Source organism: Larimichthys crocea, unplaced genomic scaffold, assembly GCF_000972845.2.
Source record: "Larimichthys crocea isolate SSNF unplaced genomic scaffold, L_crocea_2.0 scaffold97, whole genome shotgun sequence".
Classification (NCBI taxonomy): Eukaryota; Metazoa; Chordata; class Actinopteri; family Sciaenidae; genus Larimichthys; species Larimichthys crocea.
Window position 1 is genome coordinate 2,013,670 of NW_020861315.1, and position 18,782 is coordinate 2,032,451.

General features: G+C 40.0%; 1 protein-coding gene across 3 annotated transcripts in view; it reads left to right on the plus strand.

Annotated features, from left to right (window-relative positions):
- The window catches only part of dlgap4a (discs, large (Drosophila) homolog-associated protein 4a), a 98,796-nt gene that overhangs the window by 64,559 nt on the left and 15,455 nt on the right, over nt 1-18,782 (plus strand). Inside the window, exons 2-5 of one of the 3 annotated variants that reach the window (XM_027277258.1) lie at nt 5,664-6,941; nt 7,291-7,526; nt 8,593-8,740; nt 9,752-9,998. In XM_027277258.1, the coding sequence (XP_027133059.1) occupies nt 5,733-6,941; nt 7,291-7,526; nt 8,593-8,740; nt 9,752-9,998 (1,840 nt within the window). In that variant the 5' untranslated portion in view covers nt 5,664-5,732. The remainder of the gene's footprint in view (nt 1-5,663; nt 6,942-7,290; nt 7,527-8,592; nt 8,741-9,751; nt 9,999-18,782) is intronic. The other 2 variants (XM_027277260.1, XM_027277259.1) reach the window with 2 other exon arrangements.

Sequence of the window (18,782 nt, forward strand, 5' to 3'; positions counted from 1 at the left end):
CAGGCTGGTCTTCAGGTTAAATCTATAACTTCAGGGCAAAATGCTGATCATTCATAAACCTGAAATATAAATAGTGTTGTTCTAAAAAAAAAAGAACTGAGGACATCTGCAGGTCCACTCCACACAGAAAGAATAAATAGATATGAAGTCTATATTGTCTTGGGTGTAGCTGATTCTTTCAAGAAAAATGTCTTAGTATGGCCTAATTTAGCCTCTTGGGTGTATAAATTATGTTTGAATGAATCGCTTGTTGGATATATACAGACACACTGTCAGAATCACTATATTATATCTTTGTATCTTTAGCCTTATAGTACACTCAATGGTAATAATCCCTCAAAAATAAAAAAGCATTTTAAAGCATGTCAAAACAGAAATTCATTTGATTTATTGTGTAACTTGTATTCTCCTGGTTGTGGACTTTTCAGCGACACAGAAACAGAAAAGATGGAGAGGAGGGCATTTTTTTTATGCATTGATTGGCTTGTTGGGGTCACGTTAAAGGAGTATTTGACATTTTAAGACCTATGTCTATTCACTTTCCGGGAGAGAGTCAGACAAGATTGTTATTCTCATGCTTATAATAAGAATGAATTTGAACCTACTGCATGCAGCCAGTTATGTTAGCAATAAGGTTAATCAGCACAAAAACATTTCTCATAAATAACTGGAAAATCCTATAATTGTCTAATTTAGTGTTACCAGCATTCAACATGTTTTGGGACATACGCCAAATACAAAAGTTAAATGAAAAGATTGATGATTGAGATTTTAACTCTGTGTCTGTTAATCCAGCAGCCAATTGGCTTAGCATAGCATAGCACAGCATAAATATTGAAAAGAGGGAACAACAGCCTGTTCTAACAGTAATAAATCCACCTAGCAGCAGCTGTAAATCTCACTAATTAATATTTTGTCTTCTTTGTTTGTTTGTTTAAGTGTAAAAGTGACAGTTCATTGTTTTAGGTGTTTGGACAGAAGAAACAAACAAGATATAAAGTATTAATTAGTGAACTTAGAAGTGCCATTAGGTGGATTTTGTTGCATTTAGCCAGAGCTGGGCTGGCTGACAGGCTTCCTCCAGTGTCCAGTCTATCCAGCTATTGGCTGTAACCTCCGATTAAGCAGACAGACATGAGGGTGGTATCAACTTCTCATCTAACTCTCACATTTGGCTTATTTCCCAAAATATCAAACTATTCCTTTAATGTTGTTCGAGCTCTTGAAACACTTAGATAAATAATTTATTCTGTGATCATTAAAAAGGCTTACAGGGAATCCATAATTGGAGGTAAAATAATTAAAAATTCTTAACAATCCAAATGAGGCTTGTTGCTCTTGCTTTCCCCGGGCAGGAGAGAATAACACGTACAACAGTAAAGAACAACACTTGCTTTATCCACAGGAAGCCCCGATGACATAACTTTGTGACTGCTATTAGTAGATTCTCACCAGACAGTGAAGATAACGGCTCATCTAAAGTGTTAATACTGTAAACATGGACCTTGTACTTGTTGTAGCTTGGAGGAAGGGAGATACATTTACTGGTTATAAAACTTTTATTGGAGGAATTTGAGTTTGGTCTATATTATTTATAAAACAGGTTTTAAAAATGCACAGTTTATGTAAGCAGTCAGTGACTGTAGTGGACTGTAGTGTGAATGTACTGTAGATGTGGCTGAAAGAGAGTGGAGACTTGGAGGAAAAAAAGGTGATTATTGAAGGAGACTGCAAAAGCCAATACCCAGCAGCTGTATATCCACCCTTAGAACAAGGAGCAAGACCCAGATCAATACCTCTCTCTTTTTTCAGGGTCTCTCCCCTCCCTCTGCTCATCACCGGAGGCTGGAGGGGAAGTGCACAGCTACGGGGGACATTTATTACAGGCTTGCTTTGGTGGCTCTGTGGGACACAGCCCAGCAACTCTCGGTTCTGCTTGTTAGCAGGCCTTGTGTAGATCTAACAGAGGCCGTAAGTCAGCATTGGGCTACGTGACATCACCTCCCTGTGGGCCAATGATGGCGGCTTTTGACAAAGTAGCAGCAATTTCACTGGCCCTGTGAGGATGATTGTTTTGTCAAAGTACACTTATGTTCTGAGGTCCGTCCCTCATTTGTTAGATTTTAAAACCTCTCAGTAGAAATGTATTCATATATATTTCATTTTATATGTTTCAGTTTTTATGTTACCAAAAGAAACAGACAAAGCATTAAAGTAACTTTAGACTCTCATCTTAATTTGACTTAATGAAGTCAATGACATTTTCTCTTCTACCTTTTTAAATTCCGCAGTTAGGAAATATTTACTAGATATTTTTTGTATGTGCTTGTACTAATGTAGTCCATTTTTGAAGCACTGACATTAAAGTGATTATTGTTTTCAAGTAAAAGACAATTTCATGGTAGTCACAATGACAAGTAACCCAATTATCAAAACACCTCTACCTTGGCAGGTGAATATTTGATGCATATTATACACATTATTTTGTCGCACTGGGCTTTTTTAATTAGAGCAAACTCAAGAAACAACACTGTGTAACTACAAAGTGCATAGAAAGTCTCAAACAATGAAATTTTTCGTTTAAGTTTAAGTTTTTGTGAAGTCTTAGTCAGTAGATGCTGTTGCTGTTTCTTCAGACAGAAATATGCAGAAATAATAATAATTTGAATCTTGAATCAGGACACCAAACTACTTTTATCTTTCTCCAGATGACCCATTTTACTGAGGAATTGGGAGAGGATGTTATGAGAGGTGATAATGACCAAATTTACAATGTTACAACTGTGTGGTGGACTTAGGTCCCTTGAGTCACATCGTGGTATACTTTTATAAGACTTAACAACGGCAATTAATCAGCATGCTTTTAACTAATATTAAGTTGCAACTTTTTTGGTATAGCTTTATAAATGTGCTGGAGTAGTTTTGGCGTGGTATTTAACATGGACAAGGATCACAAGTTAATATACATTAAAAATATATACATCTTTCACCTACATATGTTTCCTGCTGCCCCAAAGAAATCAGAAATCAGGATCAGGATCAGGATCAGACCTTATTAGCACTGTAGTGTAGTGTAGGAGGAATAGGCAGTGCTTCTAGCTTATCTAGTTATTATATTTTAATGATTTATTTTAGAGGAATATTAACACTATCTGCGTATTATATTTGTGAAAATAATATACTGTTATATATCTATCCTTTTGTTAACTTTAGCTTCACGTCCACAAACACTGATATTTCATTTAAGCCTTTTTGTTCAGTGTTTTTTGTGTTTACATGTTCTTAACATGCTTTACTGTACATAGATTTTTTTGTGATAGACCACATAAACAGTCACTTTTTGCCCTTCAAATGACCCTTACAGGACCAGAATGCACAAACAACTGTAAGATCACTCACTGCATTACATAAGTGGACTATTATTAATATGTTAATATGGCACTTAACGTATGAGATCATTTGAGGTTACACTATATCTTCTTGTGGTAGAGACGTAACACTGTCACTCAGTGAATGTGAGAGATTCTCTGAGATCAGCCAGTTATTGTTTCGCTGCGCTGGGTGTGCGCGCATGTGAAGCAGAGACATATTTGCTAACATCACACACAGTCCAAGGATTCATTCACCTTGTCAGTATCAGCCTGCTGGCTACCATCACACAGACGGACAGATGCACTGAACCTGTGACAGTATTACATGAACTGTGAACATTATTTCTATCTCATCTTGCCCCTGTGATGCTCAGCACTTGACAGGGTTTCGCTGGTGCGGTGGACAGGTGCGTGGGCGCTTACCACGGTTGTGCGTGTGTGTGTCAGCGTGCGTTGGTGTGTAGGTGTGTGTCAGTTTGTCAGCAGTGGCGCCCACAGGACGTGAACACGTGGGGCTACAGTCAGCTCGGGTGGATGAATTACAGCAGGCGTTGTTGTAAAACTGCTGCTGTATTTGTCAGCACACCGCTGTGCCCGTCCAGGAACACTGACTCAGATAAGTGGCTGCTCTCACACTGTAGAGAGTGTATGGGAGGTCAGAGAGACGTAAGAAGTGGCAAGCCAACGCAGTGGAATGAAAATGTGTGCAGTTAACATTCCACATTGAGCTCCCAGGCAAGATTTCATGCTTGCTGTGGGAGAGGGCTCTTACCATTGACTGATCAGTGAGTCACTCCACTGTGATACAGACAGCATCTGTTGGAGTGAATTTAATGCAACATGGATTTATGCTGTGTGAATTATGAGTTTTCATAACCTTGATGCAATATTATTGTCTGTACGTAGTGAGCTTTGAGAATGAGTAGGCCAGTGATAGAAGACGACGAGACAGTTCCTTTTGCTCTGCATCGTGCTTCTATTCTCGTGGCCAGACCGGCCTGACCACCACATTTGCCATGTTATAATTAATTATTGTAGTTGCACTGGAACCTATGAGGCATATTGACTAGGTGGCCATGTTATTTTATTTAGCTTTTTTTTCCAGAGAGGTAGTGAAAAATAACCATTAGCTATACATCAGAGCTGTCACCTCCCCTCGAACTAGGAGCTCTTCCTACAAAATAAAATGAACACATACATAGTCCATAGATATTAACAGGACAGTTTTAAGTGAGGTTTTGCCAGATGTATCATTTGGCATTTGTCTGTGCTTGTATCATATATGAAACATTTGCTTTTGTACCAGAATTCTTCAGTTTTCATTGAGCACCAGGGAACAGTTATTGCTCTCTCACGGTAAGTGGATTCGAGAGGATGACAAAGTAACAAAAACATTATTTGTAGAAATTAGGGTTCATCTCTTGCTTTGGAACAAAAAATCGCTCCTTAAATATAAAGCTCATTTACATGTATGAGTCACAATATCCTTCTCCTATGCATTGTCATTGTAGTAGCTTCAGGCCGTACATCACTGTGTCATTTCAGATTGGGCCTTTGGCTATCTGGTTTCCTGCTATAGTAGAGAGGTAATGCAGTAAACTGAATAGTCTGTAATTTTAGTTAAAATAACTGACTCTGGCTTCTTTTTTTGCCCTCGATGGCTCAATTGTTTTTAACTGTTTAGTGGCGGGAGAACATATTAATTACATCATGCAGGGAGACATATTTATTTGGAAATGTAATTTAAAACCCAAATACATTGTTTGTATGTGTGTTTTTTTCCCCTAACCCAGTGTCTGTTGTGTTCTTGCTACTGTTGCTCCACCTGGTGGTTTGTTGTGTTAAGCAACATAAATCTATAATGTCTTTTTTTTAACTCAATTACTGCTCCAGAAATTCAAGGACACACCGAGAGAAACACTTCTAAATGGGCTCTAACTCTAATGTTTTTATCAGCTTTAAGTATTGATGGGCAGAACTCTTCCCCTGAGCCTTTAGATTGTACACAAATAGCAGTTTTATTGTTATGCACTGTTAACTTTAATATCTATAAAGAGACAAATACTGGTACATTTTTTATGAAACATTCCTGAGAGAACTGGCCACTAAACCAGGATAAATACTGAGGTTAATCAGAAAAAATACTAATGAAAATGCAACAGGAAAATGCTTAAAAGTTAACACTTAACACACAACTATTAGAATAAATTACTGAACAGCAGCGCTAACCAGAGATTTGTCCTAAAAAAATAGTTCCTTGTTTGATCATTACTGTGTCTTTCTACATTACAGGATGAGCCCTTCAGGTCAGTAGTCCGGCACTGATTGGAGACATGTTCTAAGAACGACATCTCAGCTACCATGAAAGGATTAGGAGCCAACCGCAGTCGTCACCTGTCTGACTCGTGTGAACAAGCAGGATGCCCCCAGAAGCCTCTCTGTCCTTTGACCTCTGACCCTCACAGCTCCTTCCTGTTGAGCCCCAACATAAATCACTATGGCACCCTGGACCCCCATCTCCACCAGTGCTCTCCCACCAGCCCAACCACCCTGACTCCTGACTGCTTGCTGCCCTTCAGCCAGATGTCCAACAGCAGCACCTTCCCTCGCCTGCACTTCACCTCCCAGACTGATCAGGTTGACTGCTCGCAGGCCTGCATGGCTGGTGGTGGTGGAGTTGGGCAAGGCAGCAGGGGGGGTACACTAACCAATTCCTTGTCTATGGGCATGGGTTTGGGTCTAGGTCTTAGTGGTGCTCCTATGATCACCAGTGGATCAGCGACCATCTCCTCTGCAGCAGCGGCCAAAATGAATCGGTTACCCTCGAACCTTTTGGATCAGCTAGAGAGGCATCTGCCCCTGCAGCGTGATGGCTTCAGTACGCTGCAGTTTCATAGAGGACGAATGTCAAAGCAACGCAGCGAGAGCCCAGGACGCATACGCCACCTGATGCACTCTGTGCAGAAACTATTTGCCAAGTCCCAGTCCTTGGAAAACTCTGCAATGAAAGGGAGTCTAAACGGACGCTCTGCTGGAGGAAGCACCACAGGAACTGGTGAGGATGGTGGTAGACCAACCCGCAGGAGCAAGAGTAAAGATAGGGCTAAAACTGAAGGGCCAAAGCAGAGACCTAGGCCCAATGCACTGGGCCTCTGGAGCTCAGACGATGCCCTAGACACTGACACCACCAAAGCTGGCACTATTGCTGTAGGCTACCGCAACCCCCTGAGCATGATGACTCTTGGCAGAGCGGTGTCAGACAGCCAGGCTAGACATATCCCACAGGGCTACAACACAATTTCTGCACATACTCTCAAAACCTCGAAAAGCAGCAGTGACCTCAAGTTTCTGGCATGCCCAGCGACACAGGTAGGAACCAAGGAAGAAGAGGGAAAAACCAGGGGAAGCAAGGATGATACACTGGTGAAGAGGGGCTCCTGGTCCACTCTCACCCTCAGTCAGGCCAGGCAAGTGTTACAGAAGGGCTCTGCTACAGTCAACAGGACCCTTCTTAAATCTAAGTCATGCCACCAAGACCTGGCACAACACTTTCTTCAGGTAGGAGGGCCAGTGAGTATTCATCTTCATCATCCTTCTTTGTAAGTTTGCATGCATATTTTTATAATTTCTCTGAGGTTTGTTGGTTTTTATTGATAAGTTTTGCGCACAGGAAGTTCATGCTTTGCCTCATAATTTGATTATATTCTGTCATATATACTTTATCTTCATTGTTTATACATATTTTCCCAAATCACGATGCTACCAGTCATTTTTTTTTAAGTATCCTTACTGTACATGCGTAGAATCATGCTTATTCTTTTAAAAAATGAACAAAATCAAACACAAACCATGAACCTAAGAAATCTGCACCACGTGGTTTAAGAGTCTCTAAACGTATGTATGTGTTATTATAATCCAGGTCCCACTGGGGGACTGGGCAGGAACTATGGGTCGTGCTCGGGCCGGTGGAACTGAAATCCCCTGTCGAAGGATGCGCAGTGGCAGCTATGTGAAAGCTATGGGAGACTTAGAAGACAGTGAGGACTCAGAGGGGAGCCCCAAACCTTCCCCCAAATCTGCTGCCCGTCGTCACAGTTACCTGAAGGCCACACAGCACTCTCTGAGTGAGCAGCAGCCACCTCCACCTCCACGCAAGTGAGTCTCACATCTTAGAGAATCCCATTCGTCCTACTGGAATTATGAGTATCATGCTCATTTTTTTGTCATAGTTATGTTTGTGCTCTTTTACTTTACATTCAATTAAATAAAATAGTCACTGAATGTCCCTAAAGGTAGTCACCAGGTGGCAGTATCTTGTCACAAATAATTGTCTGGATGTGCAGCAGCACAACAACCTCATAGAAACTATCCATGGAGGTAGAGGTGTAGATTAATGAGAGGGGACAAGAAATGACATACAGTATCATCTTTATTTGGTTAAAAGGCAGTAGGAGATGAAATTTTGCCATGTGTTTCACCCCTACATCCACACGGACAGGCCTCGTTGCTACGCTCTCATGCGGGAGGATTATCTGTGGTCGCCCCTACAGAGTGCATGCTCTATGCAGCATCTGAGGTCAGTGTCGTCCTTAGGCAGGCAGTGTGGCCCTCCACCCACCCTCACGTGCCCTATACCACCACTATCTACCACCTATTTTTGCCTAACACTCCCAGTACTTTTCCTCTCTGCCTCCATCTCTTACCTTGCAGGTATCCTGAATGGTGTGTTACTACTTTACTCTTTCCTGCTTCCTCAAGCTTGTATTTCATAACATGCAAATCCTCCATGAAAATCACTTCACCACACCCTGCCACTTAGTGTACACACATTTTCACTAACATCCAGGTGCCAAAAGGGCAATCTAGAACAGAGGAAACTTCTTGAAAATATCATAATCAGGCCAGTTTATAAGTTAAGCTGCAAAAATAGATAAAAGCAATTTTTACATGAATGCACAAAAAACTTTCATTCAGGGTTCATTTCCAAAAACGGAAAAAAAAAAACTTTTACTGATAAAAATCATTGTTTCCTCTGTGCTGCTATTTTAAGCCCTAGCACACATTCACAAATCTCAGTTATATTTCATTTTAAAACAACCAGGGGAACTTTTTGGAGTGTAATCACACTAAAGTTTCTCCTGGATATCATCAATTGAACACAGCTCTCACGTATTCCGGTCTCTGACTTCCGAGAGGCTGATTATTACATTCACTTCCACAGCTCCCTGCCGTCACTGAAAGAGCTGTCGACCAATCGGAGCCTCGATAACTTAGACTGCCTGGTGAGCCCATTGGAGGCCCCTCCACGCCACAGGAACAATGATTTCAGCCAGTGCTTGGGCACACTGGGCAGAGGCTCGGGCACTCAGGTATGTTTGTTATCTAAACAACGTGTGTTGATATAACTGTGGCTTGTTGCATTATTATTAGTTGGTTGGCAAAGTCCCTTCCCTCATGTGTCTGTTTTAGATTGTACATTAGAGTCATAACCAACCAATGTTTCCATGAAAGCAGCATTTAATGTATCTTTTCTGGATATAATATACTTCATAGATCATTTTGGATCTGAAAAGAAGTGAATGTGATCAGCGTAAAATCATCAGACAATGAAAAAAGACACCCAACTCACCGAGTTTGAAGCTACCATAAGAGAATATTTAAGTGTACATAATGTCTGCTGACACTGCTGAGATCCTATAAGAGTAAGCTAACTGGGAATAGAAGAGATTGCTTGAGTGTGTTAGCAGAATGTCAAAATGGGACATATGCCTCAGTCTAAACCGAAGGGAGACTTGTTGTATCTTCGTCAGCAGGACTGGACTGGGATGCAGAATCACACATTAGACTAATGCAAACATCCTTTCACAAAGAAGCAATGGCACGATTCAGTTTCTTTCATGATGAGAGCAAAGTCACTCCGAATGAGGAATTATTATTATTCATGTTTAAGTACAACCCACGACATGTTCGTATTTGCTACTAAAATGCCAAACATAAAAATACTACTGCTGGTTGTTTTCACTTCTTTTTATGTTGCATGATCAAACATTTCAGATGGTGTAGGGTGTCACTGCTTATTCCCATCATACAAAGACAACACAAATCCATGCAGCAGAGAAAAAAGGGTAACTCATACAATGATGCAAACATATTTTTATGCTGACTGTACTGTCTCTGTCCTTGTATTAATGTTGAATTCCTTAAGCAAAAAGCCCTTACACCATTTGCTTATTGGCTTGAGTGTTTCCATTTTGTGCTACTTTATACTTCCACTACCGTTCAAAGGGAAATGTTATACTTCATTCCTCACTACATTTATCTGGCAGCACTGGGTATAGACCTAGTAAGTGCATGTTTCACAGTCTGCCGTCTGCCCTCAGCGTGTGAGTCTGCACACGTTCTTTCAGGTATGCGGGCAGGGCTTTGGGCATTCAGTACCGTACTGTGAGGGGGAATCGCAGGCAGTGGAGGCTCTGGATCTGCCTGCACCTACGTGCTTCCGGTCGCGCAGCCACAGCTACCTGCGGGCCATCCAGGCAGGCTGCTCCCAGGATGAAGATACGGCCTCTGTGGACTCAGACTCACCACCACCCACCACTACAGGCTACAGCTACAACTCCAGCACCAGTGAGTACCAGTGAGGACAGGAGGTGGGCGAAGCTGCTGAAGTCTTTGATTTTAAAAGATTATCAGCTGAAAGGAAGGAAATACTTGCCATTAGATACTATCCACATATCTATTTACTATACTTCAGAATACAAAAAATAACTTTTAAAGTCTCTTAAATTAAGTAAGACGATTCACTGAAATCCAACAAATATACAAACCACAAATGTTCTTATAAAATACGCTTATTAACAGAAAGAAAGCTCTGGAATACAGAATATGCAAACACATGAGATGTAGAAAACAGCAAAATAGTTTTGCACAATATTGATATTAAAAGAATTGTTACATCTCAGTCCGAATGAGGACTTTTTGCTTTATTAATCCAGGTTCTTGATAAAAATATTGTACATTATACAGTGCTGCAACAACAGCGCTCCTCTGAAGTGATGCATGAAATAGAAATTCAAGACATTTCCATGTAATCATAGCTATTGTGACAGTAGAATTTAAACGTTTGACTCTATTCAGCAGACTGCATTGTTTTTTAGTATAAGTTATTTGATTTATGACAAACTTTGATGTTTCAACCTTTGATAGTTCAATAGAATTTGAAACCATCTGTCCTTTTCTAATGTTAATCGTTTGGTTTTTAAGGCTCAGTCTGTAATAATGTTTCCATTAAGCAATTCTCTGTTGTAGATTACATTAAATGTTGTTTTAGTGTAAAACAATGATGTCACACAAATGCTAAGAAATGAAAATGAATCATATTTTTTATTGTTGTGGGTTTCAAAAAGAAATGTGAGAGACTACAGTCCAGTGATCATACAAAGCAGGTTGTAGCTACCTCAAGATATCTTGAGAGATGAATTGATTGTTTTTGTGTTGAAGTGAAGTGCAAATATTTTGGACATAGTTACTCTGGATGTATGAGGTAGATTAAGATTCATTTTTTTTATGACAAACAAAAATATGTTAGATATTCTTCTTCTGCTCTTTTTTTCCGGGTGTATTTGTGTCTCTTATCACTGAAGAAGACAAGGTACATGAAAAAAAAAGAATATGGCAGGATTAAGTTACATTTTGTAAATTAAAAAAAAAAAAAAATCAAAGCAATGCAAAATATTTGAAAAATAGCTGTCTTGTAATTTCATGTGGGATGGGTCAGGTGTTTTGCACGACACGCAAATAAAAAAGTAACAGTGCTAAGAGCTCAAATACACCTGATGTGAAATCTTTTGGTGCACATAAATTCATTATTTTTATCATCATAAGCTTATAGTTATGAACATATTAAGGGTGACCAAAAATGTTTATACAGTACAACCCAATCCTATGGACACAAGTATTCTTACCTATATGATAAATTGCAATTCTATACCAGTTATACCAGTGTTATGTATTATTGCTTCATTTGTCTAAATGCATTAAAATTTCATATATTAAAACCCTATATTTACATTGGACGCATGTCTCTCACAATGCACATTTGCTGTTACCATAATTTATTGTTACAAAAAGTTATTTTCAGCTCAACCTAATTGCTTGGTTATTGGTTCCTTGTGAAAGTTTGTGTTTAAAATCATTGATAACATGAACTGTTTGGAAGATGTACCTGTATGTTAATAATAGGCACTGGTGGAAGAAAATGCTGCAAAAGTGTAAACTAATGGGTACCCTTCCCATGAGAAAAGATGATTAAGTACTTTCTAGGTTGCCCTTCCATTGGAGAAAATATGATCAAATACTTTCTAGATTGCCTTCCATTGAAGAAAGTATGATAAAATGCTTTCTGTGGCCCTTCCATTGGAGAAAGTATGATAAAATGCTTTCTGTGGCCCTTCCATTGGAGAAAGTATGATAAAATGCTTTCTAGGTGGCCCTCCCACTGGAAAAAACTTGATGCAGTGCTTTTTCGGATACCCTTTTTCTAGAGCGTGCACTATGGGTGTCCTTCCATTGGAGAAAACATAATGCAGTGGCGTGCACTAATGGGCCCCTTTCCAGTTGAGAAAAGATAATGCAGTGCTTTCTAAGGTACTCTTCCACTGGAGAAAATGCAGTGATGCAATGTTCTCATGGAGAAAACTTGATACAGTGCCATATAAGCTGCCTTATGTGATAGACAATTGGCTTCAATGTACCTCTAAATGGTCCTGTGTGTTTTTAATTCAGAGGTGTATACGTTAAATGAGTCACATAGAAAAATAATTTTATTTTTTTCTGATGATGGCTATAATATTTAACTGCAAATACAGTCTGATTTTGCCTGAAGCAGGAGGGTTTTTTCTTGATTTCCAGAGACTGTTTCATTGTGATACTTTGCCTTTACAAAAAAACAGAAGGGGGAAGAGGATGGAAATATCTAACTAATGTACAGCTCCATTGTTTAGGTGACTGGCAGTCACAACGGATCGAATATGTATGAGCTTTAGGTCAAGACTTCAGTCTGTTTCCCGCGGTGTCAGGGGACAAATGAAACGCACCTATCGAGAAGATATTCCCCAAACAACGTAACGCGGAGACTTCGGCCAATCACGTTCGTGTTCGATTAGCTCGATGAGCAGAACCGACCAATCGTCGGCTCAAAGCGGTTACGGGAGAAAACGTGGACTCCAATCGTCGTCGTCAAGGGCGTGCACTACAAATCTTTTCTTCACAGCGTCGCTGTGTGTGTGTGTCTTACGGCAGGACACCGTAGTCCGTCTGCATCTTGTCCTGCCTTTCATGAATGACCAGAAAATAAGGATTTTCCAGCACACAGTAAGGGTTTGCCGCCTTTTCTCAACGACTTAAGGCGTTAACGGTCAGAATTGTTGTCGGTTGGCTACCAACGGCAGGCTAACGTGAGCTAACGTTAACGGTGTGGTAGGGTTAGCTAGCTAACGTGGATGAAGAAAGGGGATGAAACCCTAATACTAGTTGTTAGCGAGCAGGCTGGTAGACACTATCGTGGGTGTCGTTAGACTGGTGTTTAACCTAAAGGTTGCGGCGTCTCTTCTGTCGGATATCGTTTACTATACCGACGCCTTTCGGCTAACGTTACCGGACGTTAAATGCCCCCGTGTGATATCACACCGTAACGAGCCGTTCACTGGCTAAGTAGCACAAGCTAACAGTAGCAGCCAAAGGCGTAAAGCTCGGAAACCGGCTGGTTCGGCTAACCAATAAAAAAACTCCCACAGCTGTTATAACCAACCGCTAACGTTGTCTTCAAAAAGCAGTGAGTGATATTAGCCTCATCTCGCTTTTGACAGATAGTCTTAGTGTGTGTGTTTAAGGCGTAACTCACTGACACAGATCATTCATTAAAACGGGAATAATGATGTGAAGTCACGTTGATTCAGGTTGGGCTCTTTCATTAGATTAGATTAGATTTACTTTATTTATCCCACCACGGGGAAATTTACTTGTTACAGCAGCAGAGGAAAGTGTAGTATACACTACAGAATTAGAAAAAAGTATAAAAGGCAAAAACAGAAATATCTATAACCTACACAATAATCAACCTTCAAAACAGACAAGTACTGAGGATAAAAGTGGCATAATATATAAAAAGAGTATTGTGATGTAAAGTGTAAGAAATATTGCAAAGAAAGTGACCATGATACAAATAATATTATTATTGCAAGAGTAGTGACCATAATATAAATAATATTACAAATGTAAGTGATATAAATAATAACTCCAAGGTATAAATGAAATAAAATAGAAAAAAAATGCAATGAGACATGAACAAGGAGACTACAACATGATCAGGTGTTTTACCGGTGTTTTTTTATTTTTATTAACATGACCTGTCAGGTGAAGTAAAGTAACGTTAAATGTCTTCTCTCCCTCCTAACCCAGACTCAGCATGTGACGGGAATGAGCTCAGAGAGGGAGGAGCTATGAATCACGTTTAGCTTAACTTATCAGCCTACCTACAGACATTTGAAGACATTTATTGCTACTGCCGATTGTAAAGTCAAGGTGAATTATGAAGTTTAATGTTAAGTAGGCTCCCATCTGTGACTTTGACATGAGTACACCCAGTTTAGTTTTTACCACAACTGCACTGTTTTTTTTAGTGGTTATGTGCCATTTTTATACAGCTACCATGTGTTAAGACCGGAGGACATAGTCAATAATTTATCAGCTTCCTGCCCTGTGCTTTGCAATTCAGCAGTGAGGACACTTTGCAGGGCTTTTTAAAGGGGCCGCTTTGACAAGAGACGGATGTGCACACAAAAAGAATATAACATCAGAGGGTAACACTCACAATAACTGTACAAATGTCCCTTTTTTTTCTATGCTCGCAGACACTATTGTTTGTGTTGCTTTATTTTATTTTATGTAATGTTTAGAAAAGTTTGAAATTCTTCAAACAAAATACCCCGCAGGCTTGCTGGCTATCACCAGAGACGCTGGCTTTAAAACTTCATTGTCAGCGACAAGGCGTGTGTTCATTGAATTCAGCACCGTATTACACAAGACATGGTGTGTCTGTGGATTACCGTGGATAGATAGACTGTGAGTCATCCTGCACTGTATTACACACTCTTCCTCTCACTCATACTCATTCATGAGGTAATCTCTTGACCGAATGGGGCAAAGCTGCCCGCCTACAGTTTCACTTTAAGGTCAATAGCAGACGGGCTTCCCAGTGATGTGTGTCGAGCTCTTAGTTAACATGTTTATACAGTTCAGTTGAGGCCCATCCATTTCCTGCAGTGATACCACTGAGAATTGACAAAGACAGAATTTATTTTTGAACCTGTGACCATTACATATTTACAATCTTTGTGTATTAGAGAAAGATACTTTAATATTATAGTGTCTAAGAAAATGTGTGAAATAACTTAAAAAGTAGTTATTCTATATTCTTGTTCCAGCTTCTCAGTTGTGAGAATTTGCTGTTTTTCTTTGTCCCGTGTGACGGTATATTTAATGTGTTCAGTCTTTTTAAAATATGTTTTTGGGGTTTTAGGACCTTTATTGCATAGTAGCAGCTGAAGAGTGACAGGAAAGTGTGGGGTGGGGGGGTGGGGGGGTTAACAAGCAGCAAATGGCCACAAGTCTGATTCGAACCCTGGGCTGCTGTGGCAAGGACTGATCCTTTGGGGCTCTGCCTACTGAGCTAACCAGCACCCTGTGTACTCAAATGTTTGCTGGACTGAACAAAATCTGATACTCTCATCTTGGTAGCTGAGAATTTGTGATGGGATGAAAGATCCTATGATTATAGTGCAAGGAAAAAAATCACCACTTTGACTTTCAATTACAATCCATCCATTTATTTCACAACACTTAGTGTTTTAGTGAAAATGAAAAGAAGAAAATCGAGAGCGTCTTTTTCTGCAGGCATTGAGCCCTTCAAGGCTTGATTGGACTTTGTTGTTGCTTTGTTGCCATTGCACTGAAAGGTCAAGTCTTAACCGACTACCACTTTGTTGATTGTAACAGAATACGGGTAGATGAAACCATGATGTTTTCAACCGCAGTTAATGGTGAAATTGGTTTATCGCTGCATGGACCAAAGAACTAACGGAGAAAATGATCCTAAGATAAATAAAAAAAAAAAAGTTTTATATGTACTTTGAAGTCTATTTTTTCAATTTAGTTGCCTCAAACATGATCTGATATTAACAAAATGGACAGGATTCTGGTTTTAAGCATTACATGGTACATATAAGCCTTATGCAGAAGCCAAATTCAGACTTTTCACTGAAAACACTTTTGCAAATCTGGAGTGTTGAGCAGTGTAGTGTCAAAATGAGCTAAAAGTTGCTCAGGTGCATCTCTGTTCCATTTAAAAAGAGCTGTCAAGTTTGACATCCTGAAAGGTTTGACCTGAGAGACACTTGCCACGTGTCTAATGTTCATCAGCTGATTAGGCTATAACCCAGACTGTTGTCCCAGTTCAGCAGGTCAGACTGAGAGCCACAGGAAGTCTTAAGGATATCAGACTCTACAGCTGATACGGATGAGCAAACTGAGTGCCAGGGAGTCTATAAGAGGACTCAATTATTTGCCTTTTGTTCCACTTTAAATGCTTGTTCTGGAGGCTAGCTGTACTTCTATTTGTGGCAGTTTTATCTTACTTGTACATTTGAAATACTAGCTGCAAAAGTAGGTAAACAGAAACAAATTGGTTTACTGTTGATGAAATTGTAGCTGTACCTTTTTTTTTTTTTTTTGGTTGTGGTGTCGTCCTCTTGCTCTCTGTGTTCTGGAAGTGGTATACTTTTCCCTATCAGTGTGTCAGCATTGTCTACTAAATGGTCTGTCTCTCTGTCTGTCTCAGATAGCACATTCCAATAATTTGCTGCCTTTCCGTGCAGATCTTTGGGCTTGTTTCAAAAAGCTGTTGTGGATTCAGTTGTCTGATTCTTGAAACTGTGTGTCAGCAAAATGAATATAAATCGCATAATAAGCAGCATCAGCTGACTGAGAACCAAACAGCAAGAGCTTGTCATTTTAATTTACACAATGACTCAAATTTGCACGAAAATCTGATATATCAAATCAAATCAAATCAAATTTATTTGTATAGCCCAAAGTCACAAAGTACATTTGCCTCAGAGGGCTTTACAATCTGTACAGGGAGTGACACCCTCTGTCCTTAGACCCTCGGTTCGAGTGAGGAAAAACTTGCCCACAAAAACCCTTTTACAGGGAAAAATGTGGAAGAAACCTCAGGAAGAGCCACAGAGGAGGGATCCCTCTCCCAGGACGGACAGACGTGCAATGGATGTCACGTGTACAAACAAATCAACACAAACATATTGTACAATGACTGATAAAATGACAATGAATTATAATGAATGATAAAAATGATTACAGTAATAGATATGGTAGTAATAATGACAGTAATAATATATGTAGTGGGTGTCGTGCAGGATCACAGCAGCAGCCCACGATCCCCGAACCTGCTGGACGACAGAGCCCAGAAACTCCGGGAAGTGGGGAAGTTGGTTAGTAACAGCATTAATGAGACATGTCCATGGATGGTTTATCATATATTATATATATATATACTAATATATATAATATTGATATTGTGAATGAGAGAGAGAGAATTTCGGTAAGGGAGATGTGTGCATCTTCAACCAATACCGCATTAACCCTCGGTGGGGTCCCCCGCAGTGTAATCCTATGAGCATAATAAGGGATGATGAGCCAGCCCAATATAGGCTTTATCAAAAAAGGAAAGTCTTAAGTCTATTCTTAAGAGTGTTGACCGTGTCTGGCCTCCCGAACCAGAAAGGTAGTTTGTTCCACAGAAGAGGAGCTGGTAGCTGAAAGCTCTGGCTCCCAATCTACTTTTGGAGACTATAGGAACCAAAGGAACCCAGCGTCCTGAGAGCGCAGTGTTCTAGAGGGTAATAAGGTATTATGAGCTCTTTTAGATAAGTGGTGCCTGACCATGAGAGCTTTGTAAGTAAGGAGAAGAATTTTAAATTCTATTCTAGATTTAAATGGTAGCCATGCAAGGAAGCCAAAATGGGAGGATGTGATTTCTGATCTTGGTTCCTGTCAGAACACGTGCAGCCAACATTCTGAATTAACTGCAAAGTCCTAAGAGACTTATTAGAGCAGCCTGATAACAAAAGAGTCCAATACAGTACAATAGTCCCAGCCTTGAACTAACAAATGCGTGGACTAGTTTTCTGCATCCGCCTGAGAGACAATGCGTCTGATTTTAGCGATGTTACGTAAGAATGCAGTCCTCGAAATTTGTTTTAGGTGGACGTTAAAGGCAAATCCTGATCAAAACAACTCTAAGATTCTTACAGTGGAGCTGGAGGCCAGGGTGATCCCATCTATAAGTAAACTAAGTCTCTAGAGAGAGAGTTTCTGAGGTTGTTTGGGTCCAATTACAAGGAACTTCAGTTTTGGTCTGAATTTAACATAAAAAAATTGTAGGTCATCCAACTTTTTATATCCTTAAGGCATGCTTGGAGTTTAGTTAACTGATTGGTTGCATCCGGCTTGATCGATAAATCTAATTGGGTGTCGTCAACATAACAATGAAAATTGATAGAGTGATCCTAATAATAATGTCCCTAAAGGAAGCATATATAAAAACTGAATATAAGTGGTCCAAGTACAGAACCTTGTGGGACTCCATGACAAACTTTGGTCTGCATGGAGGATTCATCATTGACGTGAACAAACTGAGATCGATCTAAAAAGTACGATTTAAACCAGCTTCGGGCGGTTCCTTTGATGCCAATTCGTGTTCCAGTCTCTGTAAAAGAATTTGATGGTCAATGGTGTCAAATGCAGCACTAAGATTAGGAGGTCATTTGTAACTTTGACTAATGCGGTCTCTGTGCTATGATGCACTCTAAATCCTGACTGGAAATCCTCAAATAGACTTTTTTATGGAGAAAGTCACACAGCTGATTACGCTACAGCTTTCTCAAGTATCTTAGACAAAGGGGAAGGTTTTGATATCGGTCTGTAGGTTGGCTAAGAACTCTGGGTTAGAGTGGGCTTTTTAAGAAGAGGTTTAATTACAGCTACCTTAAAGGACTGTGGTACCTATCCTGATAATAAAGACAGATAATCATATCCAATAACGAATTACTAACTACAGGTAAAACATCCTTGAGCAACCTGGTTGGGATGGAGTCTAAGAGCAGGATGACGCTTAGCTGCAGAAATGATTAGTTAAGTTATTTGATGAAGGTCGATGGGGGAAAAAACAGTCTAAATACATAACAGGTTTTACAGCGTGTTTCAAACTTGCTGTATCAGAATGCAGATCAGTGCCTGTTGAGGGCAAGAGGTGATGGATTTTGACTCTAATAGTTA